This window comes from Neolamprologus multifasciatus, chromosome 13, assembly GCF_963576455.1.
Source record: "Neolamprologus multifasciatus chromosome 13, fNeoMul1.2, whole genome shotgun sequence".
Taxonomy (NCBI): Eukaryota; Metazoa; Chordata; class Actinopteri; order Cichliformes; family Cichlidae; genus Neolamprologus; species Neolamprologus multifasciatus.
This window is the reverse complement of record NC_140451.1, coordinates 14,048,293-14,076,278: the sequence shown is the minus strand read 5'-3', so window position 1 is coordinate 14,076,278 and position 27,986 is coordinate 14,048,293. Positions and strand designations below refer to the sequence as shown.

The 27,986-nt window shown below is 39.4% G+C and overlaps 1 protein-coding gene and 1 pseudogene across 6 annotated transcripts; one reads left to right on the top strand and one right to left on the bottom strand.

The window, feature by feature from the left end:
- Positions 1–27,120, bottom strand: mertka (c-mer proto-oncogene tyrosine kinase a). 6 transcript variants are annotated; one of them, XM_085181794.1, is made up of 23 exons: positions 26,726–27,112; positions 26,026–26,317; positions 25,840–25,940; positions 20,465–20,756; positions 20,279–20,379; positions 13,986–14,277; positions 13,800–13,900; positions 13,547–13,717; positions 8,714–8,800; positions 8,504–8,619; positions 8,240–8,429; positions 7,451–7,596; positions 4,657–4,792; positions 3,805–3,955; positions 3,183–3,271; positions 2,996–3,091; positions 2,790–2,870; positions 2,609–2,701; positions 2,374–2,492; positions 1,910–2,019; positions 1,579–1,738; positions 1,059–1,195; positions 1–802 (listed from the first exon to the last, which is right to left on the bottom strand). In XM_085181794.1, exons 1-23 carry the CDS (start codon positions 26,805–26,807, stop codon positions 358–360), a joined length of 3,588 nt encoding a protein of 1,195 aa, XP_085037920.1. In that variant the 5' UTR covers positions 26,808–27,112; the 3' UTR covers positions 1–357. The 6 variants fall into 6 exon arrangements, with proteins under 6 accessions (XP_085037920.1, XP_085037921.1, XP_085037922.1 ...); XM_085181795.1 differs by lacking the exons at positions 8,714–8,800; positions 13,547–13,717; positions 13,800–13,900; positions 13,986–14,277 and adding exons at positions 17,615–17,804; positions 17,879–17,994 and having other exon boundaries at positions 26,726–27,115; XM_085181796.1 differs by lacking the exons at positions 13,800–13,900; positions 13,986–14,277 and having other exon boundaries at positions 26,726–27,111.
- Positions 23,967–25,846, top strand: LOC146505214 (uncharacterized; annotated as a pseudogene).
- Positions 27,121–27,986: the final 866 nt, after the last annotated feature.

The window sequence follows — 27,986 nt, the reverse complement described above, 5'->3', positions numbered from 1 at the left end:
TTTAAAGAAGTCAATAAATCCTTTATTTTAAAAGAAAAAGACCATTTTATAAATGTTCTGTACAATTTTCTATTTACACTGCAACACAGAAATCAATACAGTAAATACTTTTCACAGTTCAGAGTATCATAAGCTTATCGAACATGTGCATGAGTGTGTTTGAGGTTGACACGCAAAAAAAAAAGTATAAGCAACAACAAACACGGACATGTAGGCTGGCCATTTAAAGCATAAAATGCCTCTACAACAATCTATGAAAGTCCATAGCAGGAAATGTGCAGGTGTTTCCAGTACAACAAGGCAAAATTATTAGTACTGTCAACCCATGCAAGGGCTGTAACTGCTCAGTACCAAATGCTATAGCATGAAGGCGGGGTCATATAAGCTGTGATCCATCGCTGTTGCAGTGGTCCCATTTGCTTGACTTAAAGAATCATCTGACAAGAGAGGCGTATCCACTGTTGCAGCTCTCGGGGGCGCACTGGAGGAAATCACCACCACATAGCGATCGCTGCCATCATCCTGGTCATCCGCCACGCTCCCGTGAATGTCCGCGGTAACTACTGTATTTTCTGCTGCCATGTGGCTGCAGCAAGGTGAGGAGCTCAACATAGGAGGCTCTGCTTGAAGTGCCTCTTGATCGGGGTCCTCCTCAGGAAAGCTGGTATTGATATAAATGATATCATCCCTACTGGAAGACTCTGGAAGCTTTTCGGCGAGCTTTTCCAACATTTCTCGCAGCTGGGGAAAGAAGGGTCGGTCTAGCGGATCGGCTCTCCAGCAGCTGTACATGATTTCATACCTAGACCCCAAGTATTGAGAAATAATTAGACTGGAACCTCGATTTTGGTACATTTCAGTGCGCATATTTTCAGGGTTGTAAAATTTAGCAATTTATTTTTGAGGTTTACTGATTTGTTAATATGTTTTAAAAAAAAGCTAGCCTCCAATATAAGATTTAGACCAACAATATTAAATTAAACTTTTATAGCGTCAATATTGTTACTTTCAAAGCAATCAAACCCAAAGTCAACATCTGTGTGAAGAACGACACTCACAGTTCATCCAAACAGTCTGGGGGCTGCTTCAGTCTGTGTCCTTCAACTAGATAATCATAGATTTCATGGTTCTGGACTCCAGGGTACGGCGTCATGCCTCTTGTAGCAATTTCCCACATGGTGACACCAAACGCCCACTGCGTGAGAACAGAATTTCAACTTGAGATTATATTTCATCACAAACTGGTATTTTCCTGCTGATAATACATAGAAATACTATGTATTATCCCAGGTTTAGCTGTACGATATTCTGCATTTTTCAAACAAAAAAGTTTATTTTTTTTATCTTTATCTGACACTTAAGATAAAAGTGCAAAAGAGGGGGACAATCATACACACTGATAAATATTGAGACAGAGACAGTGCCCTGTGTAAGTCTAAGACCAAACCTTTTAAAATGCCACTTGTAGCACAAGAGAAAGCAGCAAGAAAACAAAGAGTGGAGAAAAGTAGTCAGTTCTTTTAGTGACTGCATTTCATAAACAGGTGCGTTATAGGTAAAGCTATAGTTTCTACTCACCACGTCACTCTTTACAGTAAAAACTCTGTCTGCCAGACTCTCTAATGCGATCCATTTTACAGGCATTTTTGCAATTCTTCCCTGCCTGTAATAATCACCACTGTAGATCTTCTTAGATAATCCAAAGTCTGCTACACACACTGTCATGTCGTCACGCAGCCTGTAAGACAAACAAGGCGTGGACTTCATGACTAATGGAAAAAAGCAAATTTGATAAACCTCTGAAATAATAAATCATAGTTCTTTTATTTAAGAAGGCTGCAAATGTTGCCAGGAAAAGTTAAATCAATGCCTGCTCTACTTTGAACATAAATCAGAGGAAGTAACCTACATGCAGTTGCGTGCCGCCAGGTCTCGATGCAGAAAGTTACGACCACTGAGATACTCCATACCCGAAGCAATGTCAACCATGAACTTCAGGAGTGTCTGAGTGGGCAAGAACTGTGCAAGAACACACAATACAGCAAACAGTTTAAATGTTGTTTAGTCTAATCATAATCTATTCGTTTCAGGGTCGGGATCTGGAGTGTATTCAAGCTCACATGGGGTGTATTTGTCCAGGTAACAGTCCATCACAGGTCTAACATAAAAAGACTGACATTCACACACTCTTACATAAACGCATACAGGCACCAGGAAAACGTGCAAAATCCACAGAGAGAAGTCCAGCCGACCATGACATTTAACATCTATCTTTCTTACGATAAGGTGACAGTGTCAACCACTACACCACTCTGTCGCACTCTAATAAATATGATATTGAATTTGAAAGTTAGTGTTTGGGTAAAATCTTACCATTGGAGTCTCTCTGTGGCGTGAACGCAACAGGAAGCTATGCAGATCTCCGTGTTTCATAAACGGCAGAATTACCATGGGTTTAGGAAAGTGTGCTGAGCCTACTTCCAAGCATACACCTAAAGACAAGAGGATAAGTCAGCACAATCAAAAATAAATGCATGGATATACAAAAGAAAGCGACTAAAGAAAGAAGCAAAGAGAATGTGCAGTAAGATAAGAAGAGATCTCCTACCGAGCAGTTTGATGACATTAGGATGGCTGAAATCTTTCATGCAAGCGGCCTCATTCAGGAACTCTTCAATCTCCCTTTGAGAAAAACTATCCACTGTGTGGTATAATTTTTTTTTACATATTTGTTAGTTAAGACATATTTTTTAAAGTTAAGTTAATCTTTACATAACAACAGCACTTACATTTCATTGTCTTCACGGCAACCTTTTCTGAAGTGCCATCTGGTTGTGTGAAATGACCTTCCACCACTGAACCAAACTCACCTGGTAAAAATTAAGACCAGTCGTAAACCTGTGCACATATACTGCATTTTACTGTAATCGTTTGTAAACATGCCAGTGTAGATATGGATGCCTACAAATTTAGATACATGAAACTGATTACTCACCCTCTCCAAGCACCTTCCCCACTGAGAGCAGAGTTCTCATTACCATCACATCCTGGAGTTTGGCCTGGAGTTCCTCACTGATCCCAAGGTTCTCAACTGCAGACCGAAGACAAGAACATCATTTTTTTGATAACACATACATGTTATATGCGTGTTAATCTTCCTGTAGTAGCATTCAAGAACATACGAGTGACTCCTATGGCTGATCGGTTGTAGGACCTCTGTTGTGTGTACTGTATGACAGGCGGCAGCATTTCTTCATCTCTGCACCGCTGCCTGCAGGGGGAGACAGGGGAAAGAAAAAGCAGGGAATGTTGGTAATCCTCTGTCTGATGCTGTAAGAGGTCAGAAATAACATACAGGCTTAAAAATTCAACAAAAGACAAGGTCATAGAGAGGAAACCCTCTCTGTTGCCTTCCAGACTTTGAGGTTGGAATAATGTTTTTCTCTCTGAAAAGCTGCCTGTGAAACATTCCTATCCGTATCCTGAGTGGAAACACTGAGTCATGGACGTCATAATGAAGAATTCCAGAGAATTGACAGCTGTTTGTTGTCCATCTCTCCAGCTGCACAGTTATTACATGACCTACTGTGCAGACTCCAATGACTAAGAGGAAGATAAGGAAGTTTACAAAGTGAATCCGGAAGTTACTACTACTGAAGAAAACATATATCGCAAAGGAGCAGTTTACAGTTAGCTGATTAAAATCAAAGTAAATACAGTTGTCTCATGAACACACTGACCAGCAGCAAGTTCAAAGATCAGGTTATCATACTAGGATAATTACTTGTTAATTGTTAAGCCTACCCAAAACAGGAGTCATAAGCCTTGTTCCGAAAATAGAAAACCCCAGAGAGGATGATCAGCAGGACAAAGACGGTACAAATCACGATCCCCACAACATGGTTGGTGTGTGCTACCGCTGTCTCAGGGCCGGATGAAGGGCGTACGGTGGATTCTGAGATAAGAAGAAGAAACAAAGGAGAATCTGACATCCAGCAATTTAAGTTAAGGATCAGTTATCTGAAGTAGAGTTCGTCAGCTCACGCAACACATCCAACATTTTTTATTCCGTGATGATAGTTTTCAACAGAAGTTCTGATTCAAATGTTTCCCTCTTTTTTGAAACTTTAATATATTCAGTCAGCGTTGCATTGAGATGAAAGCTAGCAGCTCGTTAGCATGCTTAAAATTGAAACACCAGAGTTTTGAGTTTTGCCATGTTCAAAATTTAGATTTAGCACTGATCCCAAAGTACACCTGCACCTGATAGTAAAGTCAGTACTTTTGGAGGATTTTGGTCAACTTTTTGATGAGATGAAACTCTGAATTAACAGCTCCACATGAAAGACCAGGAAGCCAAAGTTATTTCACTCTATAGGGACCAAAAGTGTGTGTACTGTATTTCAAGGTGATTCATCCAAGAGTTTAAAAGATTTTAATCTTAGATGAAAGTAGCTGAAAAATAGGCAGTATTTCAGTCCTGTGAGCTTTCCTGCTAGTGTTTCCAAAAATACTGCAACCACAATAGGCACTGGTATCTATTCATAAGGCAATAATGGTATTTTAGTACAGTAGTACAACATCAGCTGAACAATGCTGTGCAATTTATCAAATTATCAGCTCAAGATGAGGAAATAAACAGAACGAGCCACTTACTGTCCTCTGGCACAAACAATTCAACTCGTGGGCTGACCATGCCTCTTCCTGCCTGCGTGCATGCGGCCACCTCCACACTGTAGGTTTTGTTGAATTCCTCCACAGCCACACGTGTCCAAGTGGTAAGACTATGGACCTGAAATAACATACAATAAAAGACATAAGGTGAATTGCGTCTACTGTCATAGCTGACTGAACAAAAAGAAAAACATGCTATGGTAAGGTTAATCTTTATCAACTTGGAAAGAAAAGTTCAAACAGAAGGCTATAGTTCACAAGAGTTTGAGTTACATTAGGTTAAGTTGAACTAAAAGAAGAAGCAGATTTTAAGGAAAATAAAAGCTTGCTGGTGCAAGAATACGCTGAGGAACGTCTTGCGCATTTGTGCAACAGCTCAAAATCCAGCTCAGCAACTTTTCATGTGTGCTCTCATTTTCTCTCCTTTTTTTCCTCATTTCCACTAAATGCAAAAATTAATTGATTAAAAAAACCCATCCCAAAGCGCATGCATGCTGATTTCACAGAGCTGCTCCCCTTTTGGGAAATCCAAAGGGAACCGTGTAGTAGTGATTACTGTATATAATAAAAGTCCCCATTTTAAAAAAAAGGGAAGGACACAAACTTTCAGGATAGGCTCATGTGCTCAATGGGAGGGAGCATGTGACAGACTTAACCCTGTATTTCACAACACCATACGGTAAACGGTACATCATAGTCTGCGCTGTTTTGTGCTGACAGGCAGTTCTAAACCCATGATTAACACCTCTCATGTCTGTGACAACAAAAAAGGGCAACATGAGGTTAAATATTCCTTCAGAAATAAACAATCAGAAAATGTTCATCTCAGATTCAAGAGAAATACTTGGCACCATTGATTTCGAATGCCGAAAAATTCACAATTATGAGCATCTATTTATTCCTCTGATTTAAAACTGATTGATATATTTTAACTATTTACCCTGACTTTGTCTATCCTGACAGCGGATTGGCTGTACTGTGTTTGTATGTATTTCCAGTCAAAGTTACAGTAATGACATAATCAACTGAATGAACAATACATAGGAATATCTGGAACTCACATTCACGTCCTATTGTTTTCATACCATAGTTACTTTGTGATGACTCACAGGCACATGCCAAATGGAGAAAACTACCAATGGCCAGTTTTTACACCCTCAGCTTCCTTTAACTACAACACAGACGGGAAGGACGGAGTCACTCTATTGTAGTAGAGCGCACTAATACAGGAAGAGAAGTGTGACTACATGCAAACAGCATTATGAGCTATTAAAGTTGATTTAAAGAAATTAATTTCCTTCGAATCCCTTTCCCGGGCTCGATGATGCCTTGTGGCAAATGAATAAACTGTTGTTCGCAAATAACTGTGGAGCTGACCTGTGGTTCAGTAGAGAAGACAAAGGGAGGGTCAGCTATTCCCAGTATGCAGCACTCATTCTTTTCATATTTTGATACATTCATAGTCATTGTTATAAAAAAAACACAACCTCTTAAATAGAAGCATCAGAGATAACACCTTATGTTTTCAATATGAACCTTACATAAGCAATTCTTCATAATATTTTATATTTGTATTGTACGAGGAGAAAAGGCTCAAACAGCTTCTACCCGCAGATCATTAGACTCCTGAATAAAACAATAAACACTGCACAAGCATAAATACAATCTCTTCTCTTTAACTCTTCGATCTCTTTAACTCATTTCATTGTTTGCACATTTATTAGTTGGACTTTCTCTTGGATACTTATTTTGTGTTTGTGTGTCTATTTCTTTCTTATTAGAATTTTTATTCTATGTTGTTTATTATATAAAAATTCTTATGCTGGAATTGTTAAAGATATGCCCTCTCTCTGAACTCGCTGAAAGCCAGGAGTAGAAAAACATATCAGAAACTGAGCACGAACCAGAGAAGTCTACTCAAATGCACACTTTGAAACTATTTGAAACTGTCTAGTATGAATATATTCAACACTGAAACTGTAACAGTCCATAGAGTGCTTAACAAGTTCTTTAGAACACCTGTCATAAAATAGTAAAATGTAAATATTTTAGAAACGTCTCAAAAACCCATATTATTAAATTAACCGATATTGTTAATTTAGAGTAGCTGTGGCATAAACCTTACACTGGGTGGTGGTCTAATAATTTTTGAAGCACTGTAAAAGGAAAAATAAAATAAAATAAGGAAACACATGATGGATCCCTTGTAAGCGTTTCATCACTCATAGTTTTCACCTGTTTTTGATACAGTTTACAGTTAACCCTAAGCCTGAATGACATGCGTTTCAGAAGAATCCTTTGGTTGTATTTAATGTGAATGGTTGGGAAACAGAAAGTGGTAGAAAGCTTAATTTTTAGGTATGTACGAAATACAACAGCCTTTCCTTCATTCATGTAAGCACAACTTTAATCCTTTAAAGCTAAATATATCATTTTTAACATGTGATTTTTGTGAGTTTTTGGGGCTTCTACATCATTTGTGTCATTCACCTCCCCCCCCCCCCCCCCAAAAAAAAAAAACAAAAAAACAAACACATTTTTTAAAAAAAAGAAAAGCTACAAATTCAGGGTTTAAAGGTTTAAACTTATCTTGAGTTACCACTTTAGGTACAGGTGTTCTGAAAGAGCAAGTTTAAAGTTGAATGCGTACATTTCTTTTCTTTTTCTTAAAATAATAATAACGGTAAGAAAAAGAACAAGAGAAACGAGAATTGACAGTTGTAAAACAATAAGAATAAAAGGCTATATTTAATTACTATATTGCAGATAAGCTCACCTTTTTCTGGCGTGTGCCATATCTAACAATGACATCATAACCACTTAGGATCCCGTTTATCTTATCACTGGGCGGAGGTTTCCACTCGATCACCAGGCTCGAGCCTTCAAGCTGCACTGTGACATTTCCGGGATGAATTGATGGCACTAAGAACGCAACAAGAAATGGAAAATGGGATTATGACATAATTCACAGTTATTGCAAACCTATAAAGTGAAAGAAAAATGAGTTGGACTACTCTTCAATAAAAATCTTTGATTACGGTTTGGTATGCGGTCACTTCTGGTCACAGCATATCAAATCATTCAACTAAAATATCCCCTCTGGTGGATTTAGGAAGGAAGTTGAAAGCAGCTCCACCCAGTAAGAACTTTGTGTTTTCTCAGTGAAACCACCCCTATTTCCTATGTTACTCTTTAGGAAAACAACAGAGGTTTTTAGTGGATAAAACATTTTTTCTGAACCGGGCTTGCTGTGGGCAGATCAGGTAGTTGTGCAAGTGCAGAAAATTCCAGTTATTATTGCACTGCAACTGTGAGCAGGCTTACATTAAGCACATTTTGGATAGTAAAGTAGTCAGTTAATTACACAGTGCTCCTGAAAGCTAAACAAGAATGATGGGAAGGAGGCAGGAGCACAACACACAGGTCCTGTATTGTAAATATCATCATCGTTTGTAAGACAAACACAGACTGAGCATTTTTATATGCTGGGTTTTAAATGCTGGGATGAGTTTAATTTCATTTAGGAATACTTTGCATTGTTAAAGTTTCTGTAGCATCAACACACCTCCTTCTGTGGTGTTGCTCTCGACCCACTTGCTGTTTGGAGAGGCGCCCTGTTCGTTACTGCAGGAAACACTTAGGTTGTACTTCGTCATAGCCTGCAGTCCAGGGACTTCACTGTGAAACGGCGGCACTGTGACGTTGATGAACCTGGTGGTCGTCACTTCCCCTTCCCTCCGACTGACCTCTCTAACCTTAGATCGGAGAACCTGTGATCAGTATGACGCTGTTAAACAATGGCACAGTTTGGATTAAACATGGGGCTTACTCTGATTCGGCACATGGTGAGTGGAGAGAAGCCATCGTGCCCAGGAGTCCAGCTCAACGTCAGCTTATTGGACTGCCTCTCTGTCACAGTAACATGAGTGGGAGGTCTGGGATGAACTAGAAAATACCACAAAAACCAGCATCAGCTACCATCTTGTAAAGCAGGAAAATCATCTGGAATATTATTAGACCTGGAAGCTGCCAGTTTTACCTTTAACATTGACGTGTGCTTCCCTGGATGTGGTGATGCCCTTTGTGTTGTTAGCTTCACAGCTGAACCGAGTGTATTTATCCACACCTGCAGTTGAGATATTTGAGTGAATCATGTAGCACTTGAGTGCAGCGTGAAACAAAAACAACCAGTCTTCAAGGTTATGACAGCACTGACTCAGCTCCGCTGTTATTAATCTATAACACAAAGGCAGAGCACAAACCAGCAACACACATCGTCACCACTCTCAAACTGATTTCTTTATGTGTCAAAGGTGAATCTGGGGCAAAACTGGCATGTCATTCTCAATGAAGAAGTGAGAGTGAGGCCCGGCTGAAACATCATATGGAAAAAAAGTCTCATTAAGAATGATTCACTCCTTTATCATAATTCCAAATTTCACAAAGAAGTGCCTCTTACAATAAAAGATCAAACTGAGCCTCTCCAGTATGATGGACTGTAGTAACAATCCCTTTCGATGGGTCTGTTTTCCTCAGCACACAATTTCCGTCTTTCAACAGCAACAGATCTGCCCAGTTAGAAAAGGACGGGGACATTGAGCGATAATGAGCCTTTTGTGCTCTGCTTCCATCTCAGAAACTTTTCCACAAAGCAATTCACAGTCCAGCTTGTGAGAGCTAACCAGAACTGATGTGAGAGGTTGCCTTTCTATGCTCAGGAGAACCAGGATAAAGTGTGCTTCACTTATCACCTAAACACAGGCTACAGTAGATTTGTTTGCAAAAAGACAGAGAGCTGTACTTAGATTAAATTAAATAATCAAGTTACACGTGAGTGAAAATGCGCAAATCTAATTTTGACATGGTTCACTGCAAACTGCATGGCATACAGACAGTAGCAGCATAGTAGGAAGTAAGCAGGTTCAAAACAACACGTGCTTGCTGTCTATACTAACCATATGAGCAATCAGGAGACTTCCCAGAGGTTTCATGTTAACCAAACAGATATGAAAAAAAGTATTGGGTTACACAGCAAGGGCGTTTCATAAATAACAGTGCAAACTAAATGTACACAATAGGTGTGTATTTGCTGGAAAAGGGAATTGATTAAAAGGTGGAGAATTATCGTTTCTGCTTTTATTCTACATGGAAATAAATCAAAGTGAAAATCAGCAACACAATAGGAAAATTAAATTTAAGTGGAAATGTGAAGTTGCGAGTGGGATGGAGAAACCAAAATGCATCATGTAAGTCCTGCAGTGTGGTTCTCCCAACCTCTATTTATCCGGTTTGGGGTTGCTCCAGGTTACTGAGCTGTATGAGATGTATGTTATTTTTCCAATTTCTTCTCAGGGAGTAAATATAGCCAAAAGCCACTCTGCCAGACTGCAGCTGATCCAAGCATTTCACTCATTATTGCTTTGTGTGCCAGATTTACTCCCTCAGTTTTTTTCAAGCTGAAGTAATAAACCTGTTGCTTCTTCCTTAACACCAGAGACTGAATCTTATGCAGCTTCTTGCTGCTGAGCCAGATTAAATATTGAAGCATAAAATGCTTTCCAATCTCAACTTAATCCCTTGTTAGCCTGTACTACTGTTTAGGAATATCCTTCCTTTAAATACAAGTAGCAATAATTTACCACAATTAAGCAACAAACCCTGGAGTCTCATATTTAGCAAACCAAGACTCATAGTATGCATGAGATGACTACACAGAGATCTGGGTTTACGTGGTTCTATTGTAGCAATATTTGGTCCTGCACAGGGACCTGGTAGCCTGCAGCCCTCTGTGTCTAGCCCCTCCCTACTGGGTAGTGGGCCGTCCTGTGAATGAGGTCTTTGTCCCCGGAGCCAACCACCGAACAGGCTCCCTATGCAGCTCCCCCTCCTCCTTCCCTTTACTGCCAGGGCAATTGCACATGCTGGACCAAAGCACAGCTCTGAACCTTTAACCCCCTCAGCTTTGGCTGTATCACTACGCAATGGCTACTGCAGGGGTGTTTAGCCTGTGGCAAAGTCAAAATGAAGGATCAGGGCATAGAGAGCAAATGTTGTACTTCTAATAACAAATATTGTCTTTTAGGGAAGAGAGAGGGGGTCATAAACTTGAGGTGATAAAGTGAGAGTCTGCTTATACAATGTTATACAATTTCTGTACAACATGGGACTAAAACTCATTTTACAACAAGCCTTGATCTTCAAATACAGCACAGTCATGAGAAAGAATAAACTGACATTGATGTTAACATTAATGTACAGCTAAATAATCAGTTAGTCAGTCAAGACTTTATTCCTGACAAATATTATAATGATTTTTAAGACAAAATGCCTGAATTCTCTGGTTATTTCTGTTTTAAAACTTAAAATAATGTCTTTCAGTTCTGTCCTGATCTAACACAAAGTAATATGAACATGACAACTTTAGGGAACATTTTGTACTGGGCGTTTTATACACAGTCTCCCATTTTCAGAGACTAAAAATTTACTATCAGTTGAATGATAATAACTTTCATGGTCAGGGTAGGCCTTTCATTTCATGACAAATGAAGCAAACACAATATCTGAAGTTGATTTGATGTATTGTTGTGGGGTTTTTTTTTTATAGCTTTTCCTGGTAATTTTAAATACAAGGCCAAAGTGATGTCCATACCGGTGAGGGGGGCCATCATTAGGCTGATGAAACAAAATGAAGCTATTAAAGAGACAGCACAATTCTTAAAAAGAAGCAATAAACTGACCAGTTCAGGACCAATGAAAGCCCTGAAAGACCACAGAGGACTAAAGTGCGTGATCACAGAATTATTTCCATGGTGAAGAAAAACTGCTTCAAAACTACATCTAATCAAGTTAAGAACACTATCAAGGAGGTAGACGTAACAATATCATGATCTACGGACAACAGACGTCTTCAAAAATGTAAATACAGATGGTTTACAATAGACAACAAACTACTGGTCACACTGAAAAAAAAGAAGGCCAAATGACACTTTGCTAGAAAACATCTAAAAGAATCTGAACAGCTCTACAAAAAGCTTTGTACAGATGAAACCAAGGTTAACTTATACCAGAAAGACATAAAGTAAAAGTATGAAGAAGGAGAGAAACAGCTGATTTCCAAGCACTTTAAGGGCTTAAAATCTGGGACTCTCCACCAGTTGCTCTTAGAACTGAAAAAGCTTCTCAAGTGAGAAGTGAAACATCTTCAAGGAAACTTAAAGAAGTCCAGATGCTTTTCTTTCGAATCTCCTTAGATGGTCCAAAGTATTCTATAATATCTATCCAGGACGGTGGAGATAACCAGGAACCGGTAATTAGGCTTCAGTTTTAGGAAGCTGTTGGGTCATCACTGTTTTCTACAGTCACTGAGTAGACTGATCACTAGTGTTTACTGATGATGTGACTGCTGATAGTAGTGGGATTAACTGTGAAGTTTAAAGGATTATGGTCTCTGCTCAGATTCTTTCAATTGCTGCAAAACTGATCAGAGAGCTCATCACACTACAAATGGATGAAGGCCCAAAGCACAATAAAGGCAATCCAAGAGTTTCTCAAGCAAAAGAAATGGGATATTCTTCAATGTGCAGGTCAGTCACCTGACCTCAACCCAATAGAGCATGATTGCTCTTATTAAATACAAATTTGAATAATAAAACAGACCCATAAGCCTTGAGCCTCTGTAAATGGACTGGGTATAAAACTGGTTTTATACCCAGTTAATGCAATTTTTTTGTAAAAACTAGTAGAATTAAAACTGGATGTCTGCAATTGTTCAATTGTTTGATAAAGACATAATGACAGTGTAGTGGTGTATAGAGGAAAAACTAAAAATTTGTTCAACAAATTAAGAAACTAACTCTAAATTGTATGATTGTTCATACAGAAACCAAAATGCAGTGTGTCTCGTGGTCTGTTGGCTAAGGTTCAAAACTGAAACAATGTCAAGCAAATCTTTGCTGCCCTTATTTTTCTGATCACTTTCAATGATCATAAGAATCTGCAAAATGTGGTGTTTTGGGAAAATTTACAGTCTTAATGCTAAAGTAGCCTAACCAGCTGCTGACTCCAGCTGTTTGCTGACAACAAGCCCATTTCTGTCATTGTTGAGCTACTGCTTAACTGAAGCTTACAGCAAATGTTGTTTTTTCACATTTAGCACTTTCTCCAGTGCATTCACGATACAGTCAGCAGAGCATTGTTACAAATGCGTACTAACCATGCATGAATGAACGCTGATAACCATTCAGCAGTACAGCAGACAGCCCAAGTGACACAGGACATGGTGACAAATCTCACTGCAGTAAGCAAGGTGCAGATGCTGAGGCAGCATAGATGAGTCAGAATAGAATCTACCAACAGAATGACGATACCCTAAATCAGACTAACTCCATACTTTGCAGCCATCTGAGCGCCAAATATCTCTTTATCTTTGTTGGTAAATGCTTCCACCCTTAGCCTCAAAAGGCAGGGAAAGCTCAGTAGGTAGAGTGGTCGCTTGTTCATAAAGCAGTTTCAATAATTTTGCACAGATGGAGCAGACGTCAAGGGAACTCTTGCTCAACAAGAGTTTACAAAAAGGCAAAGAAGGGAACAAAGTATTGCTGTGACAACCCATAATGTGCATCTTTAGCCTCTTTCTGTCTCACTTAAGGTGTCTTGCAGACTTGATTATGCAGAGTCATATGTCTTGTGTACGTTCATTCTGCATTGAGTAAGGAGAAAAGCAAGAACCAACACTTGTTTTAGGAAGCTTTGTTCCCCCAAGAGGAACAGGCAAAGAGAAGGAAGTGCTAATAGATAAATCCTTGTGAAACAAAGTCTTCATGTATGAGGTTGTGATACAGAGATAAAGATTATTTTGGGTGGCAACACTCACCTGGTACAGAGAAGTTGCTGGGAGAGCTGTAAACCTCAGTATAAGGTGATCCATCACGGAACCAGCGGATATGAACAGGGCCTGGTGGTCCCACTGCTTCACAGGACAGCGTGAAAGGTTTGTATATTGTTACGTTCTTGTCCTCTGGTTGCTTGACAAATGTTGGCAGACCTAAGTCAGATTAAAGAAGTGTGAAAGAACTGCAAAACATGTGGACAAAGAAGTTTTGAATACTCTGGAGACTAAAACTCACCTTCTACCCGGATGCTGATCGGATCAGACTCTACCAACATGTTGCTGATACTTAGTCGGCATCGATAATCTCCAGCATCCACTCTCTGAACATGTTTAATGCTGTAATATGTAATGCATAAGGACACTTCAGTTTATGTACCTAATCTGTCATATCACACACATTTCACCTTCATGTGATACATACATGACAGTGGAGAGGAGAGTTGATACCCCATCTGCGATGGAGTGGAGCTCATTCATCACCACATGGATGTTTGGTGACAGCTCCTTACTATCCTTCACCCACAGGATGGCGGGCTCCAGTCTGGTATCAGGAATTTCAATGGAACAGTTCAGTTTGGCTTCATGGCCCTCTGACAGCTGAATGGTGCCTACGGTGGGCTTAAAGCGGAGTTTCCTGAGCTCATCTGGACTCAGATACATCCGAGAAACAACTCGAGGTATCACAAGAGGCTCCGAGGTCCTGGAAGGTTGTGCTGTTTACAAAAGGCATGTTAGCGTATGTTAGAATGAATAAATGGTAAAATGGAAATATACTTGATAAAGATATGGTATTGATTTTACAAGAAAAGATTTCATGGAACACTGCTGAGCTTTAAAACAATGTAGAGTAAGTAAAGTAAGATTTTGAAGTTTGGTGGGAAGGGGTTTTCTCAAACAACTGATTATTAATTTAAAACATTCCAACAACATCTGGGTGTTTCGTTTTCACTGTGAGAAACGTTTCTTCACCCATACCAGTGACTTCTTCAGACCGAAACTAGTACCATTGCCTAACAATGACCTCACGACCCATTGTTAGTCAGTGGTACCATTTTCAGTCATTATATAGATGCACTGTTTATAAGGTTGGGGAAACCTGCAGGCAGTTGAGACTGAAGAGGTCACTTAGGTGAAAACGCACTCTCCCACTGAAACGCAACGTGTTTGAGCATGCATCGGGACAGTTAGAAACATTATAAAATTTCAGAGAAAAAGTGGAAATCATCATAACAATTAATCAGGGCAAGGGTTATTTACTGCATATTATTTAAGAGAGTGAAAAAGAACACATTGGATTTGCTTTTTAAAGAGCACGCATAGCAAAATTGGGCCACGCAAGGAGAAAAACAAGGTGATTTACGCAGTCAGCATTTTTGAAGCTTTTCTATGAATTATAACTCACGGGATTTTTAATTTATAGCTATCCTGACGTGCTCTTACTGCCACCGTTCCGTTTATGCCACATTTTGTGACTTAATTAAAAAGCAAAATGCTACAAAAAGAAATCCAAAGAAACCTTCTCGGTTTTCCAGCGACTGATACAAAACTATTTAACCAGATATTTAAATCTGTCCCAGCTGCGGTCCGTCATACTTCTCTCTCTGCAAAGTAGTGGACAGGAGACCCGGACCGAGCTCTGAACTTTATGGGAATGATGTCAGTGCAGCAAAACACAGTCTTTGAAAGAAAATTAACAACTTACCGCTGACGGGAATCCACACAAGTATTGCTATAGTCGTAGAAAACAAAACCACCCAATCGGGTTTTTCTGATTTCTTTGCCATGACCGGTCCCGAGAACTTAAACTGCTACTTTTCGTCCCACAGCACAGGTCCACAAGCGTTTTAAATATGACGGGATTGTGCCAAAACGCACAATTCAGCTGCGACAATATCCAACATCACCCAGCAGAGTGGCTTCGGCGTCGCTTGTGTAAATAGTTGCAACACCACGTAGCTGAAGAGGGGGAAAACGTTTACCAAGTGGGACGTCACAGATGGAATCCCACGAAGGCGGGACTGCGTGTGGAAATACTAGAGACTATAGAACATATAGATGATATATCTTTATGCTGTCTGTGGGAAATACTGAAAGTCAGCCTGAAGTCAGCTGTAAAAACAGGATTATTACAATCACTCAATAAAACGAGATAATATAGTTAGTATTTATTTTTCTGTTATTTCTTTTCTATTGTTTTCTTCATTTCTATTGAAAAAAGTTGCAAATAATCTATTACCTAATAAGAAAAACGTATATGAAACCTACAGAGGAACACAAGATCTCTTTAATCTTAGAGTTACAAAAACAACAACAGAACAAAAGCTACTACTAAATCAAACTACTCCACCACGTGGTCACTTTTGCTACTGATCTTCCACAAATAGAATAAGAATCCAAAGTCCATTTAGAAGCTGTTGTTGAAATTTCAGTCATATTCTAGGAACGCTGTTCAGTTACTGTTGGGCCGAAGGGGCCTCACCGACAAGCAGTCACTGGGAGTGAGCGGGTGCGTACCCGAATGCCCAGCCCCGAACACCAAGAACCACCAATGCACCGATGTCTGAGGGCGTCAGCCATCGGCATTGGGAGTGGTGGGGGGAGATAGCCTCCATACCTTGGATGGCCTGAGATGTCCCTAGAGACAATACCGGACCTGACATATAGACACAAAAGTGCATCAGCATCATCTTGACAGATGTTTGTATCTCCTTCCTCTTTCAGGTACGTGGTTTGACACAGTATTACATGCAGTCTAATTCCTTTGTAGGATTACTTATTCTCACATCCTGATTGCCTTTTACAAGGAATACTTACTTGTGCAGTCAAGATATGGAAAAAGAAGAGAACAAAAACTTAAAGTAAATGTTTATTTTTTAAAGTTAGATCCATAATTTGCTGGACACAGACACACATGTTGTAGTTTTGTCCCTGTACACCACTACAGTGGATTTTAAATCAAACAATCAAGATAAGATTCAAGCACAGACTTCCAGTTCAATTGTTTTTCAAAACAAAAAAAAATCAGAGGCTCAAAAGTAATTGTACAAAGTAACATAAACCTAAACACAAGGGATGTTTTAATACTTTAATCCTTTACAATTAATGACTGCCTCCCTTGAAATACTCTCCCAGGCCTTTATTGCAGCTGCTTTCAGTTGCTTCTTGTTTGTGGGTCTCTCAGTTTTGTCTTCAGTAACTGAGATGCTGACTTGGCCATTGAAGAATATCCCATTTCTTTGCCTTGAGAAACTCTCTCTGCTTGTGCAGTGTGCTTTGGGTCATTATCCATCTGTATTGTGAAGCACTGTCTGATTGGCTGTACAGCATTTGGTTGAATCTGAGCAAAGATCACGGCCCAGTACACTTAACAGTTCATTCTGCTACTTATATCAGCAGATACATCATCAATAAACACCACTGATCCAGACTCACTGACAGCCATACATTGCTATAGCGCCATAACATTGCCTCCACCATGTTTGACTGATAACGTAACATGATTTAAATCACAAGTCTCCCTCATTTGCACATACATTAATTTTGGCCTCATTTTTAAACAGTGAAAAGCTATAGAATTAAGATTCAACCATGCATTCAACCTGTGCATTAGTATGAGTACTTTAATTTGTCATGAAATATCAAGGGAGTAGGCATCACCTTGTCAGTCAACTGTCCAATTATTTTCTGAACAGAGCTTGCTGTGGGCAGATCAGGTAGTTGTGCAAGTGCTGAAAATTCCAGTTATTATTGCACTGCAACTGTGAGCAGGCTTACATTAAGCACATTTTGGATAGTAAAGTAGTCAGTTAATTACACAGTGCTCCTGAAAGCTAAACAAGAATGACAGAGGAGGCAGGAGCACAACACACAGGTTCTGTATTGTAAATATCATCATCGTTTGTAAGACAAACACAGACTGAGCATTTTTATATGCTGGGTTTTAATTGCTGGGATGAGTTTAATTTCATTTAGGAATACTTTGCATTGTTAAAGTTTTCTTGGTGTGCATTATAATTCAACTTTCAAATCGTTCCTGTAGCATCAACACACCTCCTTCTGTGGTGTTGCTCTCGACCCACTTGCTGTTTGGAGAGGCGCCCTGTTCGTTACTGCAGGAAACACTCAGGTTGTACTTCGTCATAGCCTGCAGTCCAAGGACTTCACTGTGAAACGGCGGCACTGTGACGTTGATGAACCTGGTGGTCGTCACTTCCCCTTCACTCCGACTAACCTCTCTAACCTTAGATTGGAGAACCTGTGATCACTATGATGCTGTTAAACAATAGCACAGTTTGGATTAAACATGGGGCTTACTCTGATTTGGCACATGGTGAGTGGAGACAAGCCATCGTGCCCAGGAGTCCAGCTCAACGTCAGCTTATTGGACTGCCTCTCTGTCACAGTAACATGAGTGGGAGGTCTGGGACGAACTAGAAAACACCAAAAAAAAACCCAACCAAAACAACAACCCAGTATCAGCTACCATCTTGTAAAGCATTGGCATGTGCTCCATAACACTGACGTGTGCTTCTCTGAATGTGGTGATGCCCTTTGTGTTGTTAGCTTCACAGCTGAACCGAGTGTATTTATCCACACCTGCAGTTGAGATATTTGAGTGAATCATGTAGCACTTGAGTGCTCAGCCCTGCTGTTATTAATCTATAACACAAAGGCAGAGCACAAACCAGCAACACACATTGTCGCCACTCTCAAACTGATTTCTTTATGTGTCAAAGATGAATCTGGGGCAAAACTGGCATGTCAATGAAGAGGTGAGAGTGAGGCTGAAAAATCATAGGAAAAAAAAATCTCCATTAAGAATGATTCACTCCTTGGGGGCGCTAGTGAGGTGAAGCCCAAACTTCGAATGTGAGTGAAGTTGGCCCCCCCACCTTCTTCAAATCCAACAAAAGTGGTATCAAACGTTTGTGCTACGTTTGTGCTGGTTTGTGCTGCAAAAAATGTCATTTGTGCCGCTATCATTTTAAAGATATTAATAAAAATTTCTAGAGGTCATCAGAGGTCAACCAGCCCCCCCACATCAATTAAATCAAACAAAATGGGTGTCAATCAACTGTGCTACTAAAATTGTTGTTTGTGCTGCTTCTGTTTTAAAGATATTAATGAAAATGAAAAGGTCAAAAGGTCAACCAGCCCCCCCACATTACCCAAATCAAACAAATTTGATGTCAAACTTTTGTGCTACGTTTGTGCTGGTTTGTGCTGCACCATGTCCACCAGACATTTCCCAAACATGTCTGGTGGGGATTTTAATTGTGTGTTGGACCCCTACCTTGACAGGTCTTCTTTAACTAAGCAGGTCAGGAACAACTCCAGTGCTTTTCCTAACACTTTTACTGATAATTCGAATGTGTCTGATGTTTGGAGAATTGCAAACCCCACTGGTAGGGATTACTCTTTCTTTTCAACTAGTCATAATTCATATAGTAGAAGTGACTACTTTCTTTTGGATGCCAAATTAATGCCGTATGTCATTGACACAAAATATCACAATATTGTCATCTCGGACCACTCCCCTGTCACATTAACCTTAAACATCCAAAATGCAACTAGACCACAGCAAACATGGAGGCTTAACTTCTGTTGGCTTAACCCTCTATAGGATTTTCATGAATATTTCGGAACACGGATCTCTCTGTATTTTGATGTAAATGACAACTCAGAAACTAAGCCTGCTACACTTTGGGAGGCCTTTAAGGCCTATTTAAGGGGTGCTATTATCTCTTTTGAATTAGCCAGAAGGAAGAGAAACCGGGCTAAGCTCCTTGACTTGAGCAGACAAATTAAAGATATGGATAAAGAGAACACCCAAATGCCATCCACTATGCTACATAAATAATACTGTCTTTAAAATATGAATATAATAATCTACTCTCAGCAAAAATCCCACTACTGTTGATAGTAGTGGGATTAACTGTGAAGCTTAAAGGTTTATGGTCTCTCCTCAGATTCAAATGCTGCAAAACTGATCAAAGCTCATCACACTACAAATGGAGTAAAGGTCCAAAGCACACTAAAAGCAATCCAAGAGTTTCTCAAGCAAAAGAAATGGGATATTCTTCAATGTGCAGGTCAGTCACCTCACCTCAACACAATAGAGCATGACTGCTCTTATTAAATACAAATTTGAATAATTAAAGACATCCACAAGCCTTGAGCCTCTGTAAATCGACTGGGTATAAAACTGGTTTGAATTCTTAGTTAAAGCAATTTTTTTGTAAAAGCAGTAGAATTAAAACTGGATGTCTGCGCTTCAATCTCATCTGGATTGTTTGATAATGACATAATGACAGTGTAGTGGTATATAGAGGAAAAACTAAAAATTTGTTCAACAAATTAAGAACCTAACTCTAAACTGTTTGTTTGTTCATAGAGAAACCAAAATGCAGTGTGTCTCGTGGCCTGTTGGTTAAGGTTCAAAATTGAAATACTGTCAAGCAAATCTTTGCTGCCCTTATTTTTCCGATCACTTTCAATGGTCATAAGAATCTGCAAAATGTGGTGTTTTGGGAAAATTTACAGTCTTAATGCTAAACTAGCCTAATCCCCAGACCTGTAAAACTATATTGTTATATTCTTGTCCTCTGGTTGCTTGACAAATGTTGGCTGATATAAGTCAGATTAAAGAAGTGTGAAAGAACTGAGAAATGTGTGGACAAAGAAGTTTTGAATACTCTGGAGACTAAAACTCACCTTCTACCCGAATGCTGATCGGATCAGACTCTACCAACATGTTGCTGATACTCAGTCGGCATCGATAATCTCCAGCATCCACTCTCTGCACATGTTTAATGCTGTAATATGTAATGCATAAGGACACTTCAGTTTATGTACCTAATCTGTCATATCACACACATTTCACCTTCATGTGATACATACATGACAGTGGAGAGGAGAGTTGATACCCCATCTGCGATGGAGTGGAGCTCATTCATCACCACGTGGATGTTTGGCGACAGCTCCTTACTATCCTTCACCCACAGGATGGTGGGCTCCAGTCTGGTATCAGAAATTTCAATGGAACAGTTCAGTTTGGCTTCATGGCCCTCTGACAGCTGAATGGTGCCTACGGTGGGCTTAAAGCGGAGTTTCCTGAGCTCATCTGGACTCAGATACATCCGAGAAACAACTCGAGGTATCACAAGAGGCTCCGAGGTCCTGGAAGGTTGTGCTGTTTACAAAAGGCATGTTAGCGTATGTTAGAATGAATAAATGGTAAAATGGAAATATACTTGATAAAGATATGGTATTGATTTTACAAGAAAAGATTTCATGGAACACTGCTGAGCTTTAAAACAATGTAGAGTAAGTAAAGTAAGATTTTGAAGTTTGGTGGGAAGGGGTTTTCTCGAACAACTGATTATTAATTTAAAACATTCCAACAACATCTGGGTGTTTCGTTTTCACTGTGAGAAACGTTTCTTCACCCATACCAGTGACTTCTTCAGACCGAAACTAGTACCATTGCCTAAAATGACCTCATGACCCATTATTAGTCAGTGGTACCATTTTCAGTCATTATATAGATGCACTGTTTATAAGGTTGGGGAAACCTGCAGGCAGTCATGAGAAAAAAAGAAAGCCTACATTGATGTTAACATGCATATTCTCCCTATGTTTGCGTGGGTTCCCTCCAGGTACTCTGGCTTCCTCCCACTGTCCAAAGACATGCAGCTTGTGGGAATAGGTTAATTGGATAATCCAAATTGCCACTAGGTGTGAATGTGCGAGTGAATGTGAGTGCGAATGGTTGTCTGTCCCTGTGTGTTGGCCCTGCGACAGACTGGCGACCTGTCCAGGGTGTACCCCGCCTTTCGCCCTATGACAGCTGGGATAGGCTCCAGCGCCCCCCGCGACCCTGAAAAGGATAAGCGGAAGCGAATGGATGGATGGATGATGTTAACATTAATGTAGAGCAAAATAATCAGTTAGTCAAGACAAAATGCATGAATTCTCTGGTTATTTCTGGTTTAAAACTTAAACTGATGTCTTTCAGTTCTGTCCTGATCTAACACATAAAGTAATATGAACATAACAACTTTAGGGAACATTTCGTACTGGGTGTTTTATACACAGTCTCCCATTTTCAGGGACTAAAAGTTTACTATCAGTTGAATGATAAGAACTTTCATGGTCAGGGTAGGCCTTTCATTTCATGACAAATGAAGCAAACATAATATCTGGAGTTGATTTGAAGTGTTGTGGTTGTATTTTATAGCTTTTCTTGTAATTTTGAATATAAGACCAAAGAAATGTCCATACCAGTAAGAGGGGCCATCATTAGGTTGATGAAACAAAATGAAGCTATTAGAGAGACAGCACAATTCTTAAAAAGAAGTAATAAACTGACCAGTTCAGGACCAATGAAAGCCCTGAAAGACCACAGAGGGCTAAAGTGCGTGATCACAGAATTATTTCCATGGTGAAGAAAAACTGCTTCAAAACTACATCTAATCAAGTCAAGAACACTATCAAGGAGGTAGACGTAACAATATCATGATCTACGGCCAACAGACGTCTTCAAAAATGTAAATACAGATGGTTTACAATAGACAACAAACTACTGGTCACACTGAAAAACAAGAAGGCCAAATGACACTTTGCTAGAAAACATCTAAAAGAATCTGAACAGCTCTACAAAACGTTTTGTACAGATGAAACCAAGGTTAACTTATACCAGAAAGATATAAAGTAAAAGTATGAAGAAGGAGAGAAACAGCTGATGGTCCAAAATGTCTGTGAAGGTTCTCAGTCATCCAAGTCATCGTAGTATGGAGCTTGGAAAGAAAAGCGTCTGGACTTCTTTAACTTTCTCTCACATCCTGGGCCATTTGATCTCAGTAAATCACATGATAAGGTGGGGTTAGGTTTTACAATGGGTTAACTCGAAACCTTGGCTGATTGTGACTCACACCTTGGCTTGTGTGATTGGGTAGAGGATCAACGGGGGTCAATAACCCTCTTGGGAATTAGCGGTTAACAACATGGTCACTTTACTTGGACGTTTTCTAACTGTCTTCATTGGAATCTGCTTTCAAGGTGAGTAACATTGGTCATAACTATATGGAAAGAGTGCTACAAAAGTTGGAACATGTTTTGAATTTATGGCATGAGACGTCTTTTTCTCTTTTACCAAAATGTTTGTTTTAGCTAATGTAACTTTAGCCGACAAGGTCCAGCTTGTGTGTCATGACGAAACTTAACCTAATAAACTGACATATAGCCTTTTTTATGGGTTTAATGTAGCACGGACAAAATCAAAAGTATTGTGCCTCTAGCTTTAAGGTTTCACATTCAACCACTGTTGCGATATTAGCACGCTAATTCAGCTAATTAATAAAGCTCATTTCATATTGTCTCTGTACTTGTAAATTTCTTTCAAGTTCACAGGCTGTTGTATTTGGGTGGAAGTTCATTTTGGCAATATTTCCAATAACTGACTGGGTTCAAAAAGAACTTTTGGCAGGACTGCTATGCTTGTTGTCATCTGTTTACCGGTACCCCTATGTAATCACTTAAGTTGTTATGTACTGCTGCATGCTAAGCTGCAAGAGTGCACTGAGGATTGAGACAAAATATGGTCTACAAACCTGCATTATCTTAGTTTTTATCAGATAGTCCTCCAGTGTGATTATTTCTTGCAGTAATGATATTGTACAATTATTACTTTCCCTGAAAAACTTTATGCTTAACAACAGCTCCATATTTTTGAACTCTTGTGATCAGTATGACCAAATTGTGTGAGTTTCCATACTAATAATTAATAATTAATAATAACTAATAATTGGTATCAGAGACACTGATTTTTGGCATGGTATACTGCAGAAGTCCCTTGGGTTGTTTCTGATTGTGTGTGTGTGTGTGTGTGTGTGTGTGTGTGGATAATTTAGCTTTTAATTTAACTGCATTCCCTGTGTTGTAACAATAATAACATTGTTTATATACAACAATATAATTATAACATATATCTTTATTTTATTTTAGGTCTGTGAAGCCAAACTTGATGCTGGGCATTTATTTTTGTCAATGGAGTCAAATGGTAAGTTACCTTTTGTGTATTTTTTCATACAGGAAACACCACAGATTATATTGTAATTTAATAGCTCTGTAGAACAAATGATATAAAGATTGTAGTGTCAGGGTAACTTCTTAAGAAGTAATATTGCGCTATTGATGATCACATGCAGGTGGCATAAACTAAATATTCAGACACGCTACCAACAAATGATTCATTAACAAAAGCAATGGAGCAGACTTTTTAGGGTCTTGTGGTTGTAATAACATCCATAACTGAAGGTTTGTCACATAAGAGTCGTTTTCACACTCATTCTACTTTAAAAGATTTCAAGACAGAGCTTGTTGTTCTCTGAACGTCCTTGTTCGCTGAACAGCAGATAACGTGCATCTTTTTGTTTGTTTGCTTATATGTGTGTGTGTGTGTTTTCTCTAATGGGCCTCAGATGACAGTTTGCTTAAATTTAGGTCTCAAAGCATTTTTTAAAAATTCTGCCTGTACTCCCCACCCCTCTTCTTCCATTGCTCAGGCTGAAGCAGAATTTGCCCGTCTCACATCTGTTGGCCTGAAAGGGTCGCACTTTGCTGGGCTTGACCAATATGGAGAGGTTCATGGAACTGTACAAAACCAAGAGCGGCATAGCAGGGCTATAGGCTCATAAAATCCTTCGATGATGATGTAAGTGTTCAACTGCTAAATGTTCTCCTTTGTTTAAGTTTTAGGTTATCCAGTTCAACTGATGAACCTCATTTTCTTAAGGAAGATCCCTCACACACTTTCAAGACTGTGAAGGTTAGCATAGTTTCTTTCAGTTAATTCAATAATTACACCACCAGAGTGGATTTTAAATCAAACAATCAAGATGTGATTGAAGTGCAGACTTTAGGCTTTAACTCAAAGGCTTAACACCCTACTTCCTGTAGATGCCACAAGATAACATGTATACTCTTTCCTCATCAAATGTATTATTATGAGATCTGTGACACTGGATTTGGTCTGGGTTTCAGAGATACTAACTGGCAAACTAGCATTAATGTTAGTTTCTTGTGTTTATTCATGTCTTCACCAGGGTCTTTGACATTTCACTGCTGTACTGTTCACTACAGCTTTGCGTTTGATTTCTCACATTGTATATTGTAATGGCTGAGATATTAGGATATTTAAGGGGTTGCAGTGGCTACTACAGCTGTCGGGGGCAATACTTTGGTGAAATGTGCTGGACCCTGGAAAAGAGATTGTGTAGATTGGGTAAGCAGTTAAAGGTCACTGGCCCAGAGTCATTGGACAGCTGGGTAAAGGTGGATGTTGATATTCAGTGCCAGTTATGCAACCTGTCCAGCCATGTCTGTATTCTTTTTTTTCATGCTGTTAATATAAAGGGGAAAAAAATTATCTGTTACTGATTAAAGAAGCATTGTCTGTGGAGCCACATTCTGATCCTGCAGTTTAGCTGCAGTTTACACATTTCATGTATTCTCAGTTACATTTGACTAGGAGCACAGCCAATATTTACCACAGGTAAATTTTAATTTTAATTTTTGTTCGCATTCTGCAAATGAAGACATGCTCTGTTAATTATGAACATGGTCTTTGTTTAAAGCAAGAAAAGGATTTGTAACATGGGGGTGCATATCTCATTCTGAAAAAATCTTCAACAACTAATAAGTGTTACCCAAAGTCAATCACCATCATCCAAGGCATCAGTGTGGCTCTTCTTTGGAAAGACATGAATTCTAAAGCACAAGGGACATTGTGTATTTTTCTAAATCAAGTATGGTAAATATTTCTTTGTTCTTTTTGTCTTTGAACCCTTTTATAACCCACAGATATTGAAGACACGTTTACTAAGAGATGAAAGTTGGCATTGTGATGGTGAAAGAAAAAGGCATCATCGATGTGTTGGTTGTCCTTTATGCGGCAGTAATCCTGTCTAATCTGAGAGATGTCCTGAGTGCCATTTCCATGCTGATGGGTCTTCTTTTTGCCCTCAACATAGACTATCCAAAGGAACTTAAGTACACCTTTGAAGTCATTCAGAAGGTCCTCATGAACATTTGTGGAAAGCAGTGCTCCTCACTTGTGCATGGTCTAAGAAACAGACTCTTGCGGAAAGTCATGCAGACATGTCCTCTGGTTGCTTGACAAATGTTGGCTGACATAAGTCAGATTAAAGAAGTGTGAAAGAACTGCAAAACATGTGGACAAAGAAGTTTTGAACACTCTGGATACTAAAACTCACCTTCTACCCGAATGCTGATCGGATCAGACTCTACCAACATGTTGCTGATACTCAGTCGGCAATGATAATCTCCAGCATCCACTCTCTGCACATGTTTAATGCTGTAATGTGTAATGCATAAGGACACTTCAGTTTATGTACCTAATCTGTCATATCACACACATTTCACCTTCATGTGATACATACATGACAGTGGAGAGGAGAGTTGATACCCCATCTGCGATGGAGTGGAGCTCATTCATCACCACATGGATGTTTGGCGACAGCTCCTTACTATCCTTCACCCACAGGATGGTGGGCTCCAGTCTGGTATCAGGAATTTCAATGGAACAGTTCAGTTTGGCTTCATGGCCCTCTGACAGCTGAATGGTGCCTACGGTGGGCTTAAAGCGGAGTTTCCTGAGCTCATCTGGACTCAGATACATCCGAGAAACAACTCGAGGTATCACAAGAGGCTCCGAGGCCCTGGAAGATTGTGCTGTTTACAAAAGGCATGTTAGCTTATGTTAGAATGAATAAATGGTAAAATGGAAATACAGTTTACGCAGTCAGCATTTTTGAAGCTTTTCTATGAATTATAACTCACGGGATTTTTAATTTATAGCTATCCTGACGTGGTCTCACTCCCACCGTTCCGTTTATGCCACATTTTGTGACTTAATTAAAAAGCAAAATGCTACAAAAAGAAATCCAAAGAAACCTTCTCGGTTTTCCAGCGACTGATACAAAACTATTTAACCAGATATTTAAATCTGTCCCAGCTGCGGTCCGTCATACTTCTCTCTCTGCAAAGTAGTGGACAGGAGACCCGGACCGAGCTCTGAACTTTATGGGAATGATGTCAGTGCAGCAAAACACAGTCTTTGAAAGAAAATTAACAACTTACCGCTGACGGGAATCCACACAAGTATTGCTATAGTCGTAGAAAACAAAACCACCCAATCGGGTTTTTCTGATTTCTTTGCCATGACCGGTCCCGAGAACTTAAACTGCTACTTTTCGTCCCACAGCACAGGTCCGCAAGCGTTTTAAATATGACGGGATTGTGCCAAAACGCACAATTCAGCTGCGACAATATCCAACATCACCCAGCAGAGTGGCTTCAGCGTCGCTTGTGTAAATAGTTGCAACACCACGTAGCTGAAGAGGGGGAAAACGTTTACCAAGTGGGACGTCACAGATGGAATTCCACGAAGGCGGGACTGCGTGTGGAAATACTAGAGACTAGAACATATAGATGATATATCTTTATGCTGTCTGTGGGAAATACTGTAAGTCAGCCTGAAGTCAGCTGTAAAAACAGGATTATTACAATCACTCAATAAAACGAGATAATATAGTTAGTATTTATTTTTCTGTTATTTCTTTTCTATTGTTTTCTTCATTTCTATTGAAAAAAGTTGCAAATAATCTATTACCTAATAAGAAAAACGTATATGAAACCTACAGAGGAACACAAGATCTCTTTAATCTTAGAGTTACAAAAATAACAACAAAACAAAAGCTACTACTAAATCAAACTACTCCACCACGTGGTCACTTTTGCTACTGATCTTCCACAAATAGAATAAGAATCCAAAGTCCATTTAGAAGCTGTTGTTGAAATTTCAGTCATATTCTAGGAACGCTGTTCAGTTACTGTTGGAGTTTAGATGCTTGTTTTTATCACATTACTGTATTTTCTCCTGAACAGTAATGCTGAGAGTCAACATTTTTTCTTTTTTTTTATTATTATTGTGTATTTTATTTTATTTTATTTTATATTCAGTTGTTACATACGTGACAGACATGACTAGGGGAAAGGAAAGGGAGCAAGAAAGAGAGGGAGTAGAAGAAAAACAAGAGGGAGGAGGAGCGGGGAAGAGGAATGTTTTATAAGGAAAATGTTCAAAAGCACTCTGAGCCTGTGAACAAAAACAAAAAAACCCACCTTTTCCTATTGGTTGGAAAATGTACAATGTCGACCATTCAAAAAATGACATGGCAACATGTCTTAGGAAGTTTTAGGAGTGATGTCAGAGATTTTCGACGTTTAGCAAAAATCTTGTGTAGTTAGTGTGTAGTGTAGTCAATAGTTTTGTTGTGTGTGTCAGAACAATGAGGCGACTACTGAGTGCTACAGGTGTTACAGGAGTGCTACATCTCCT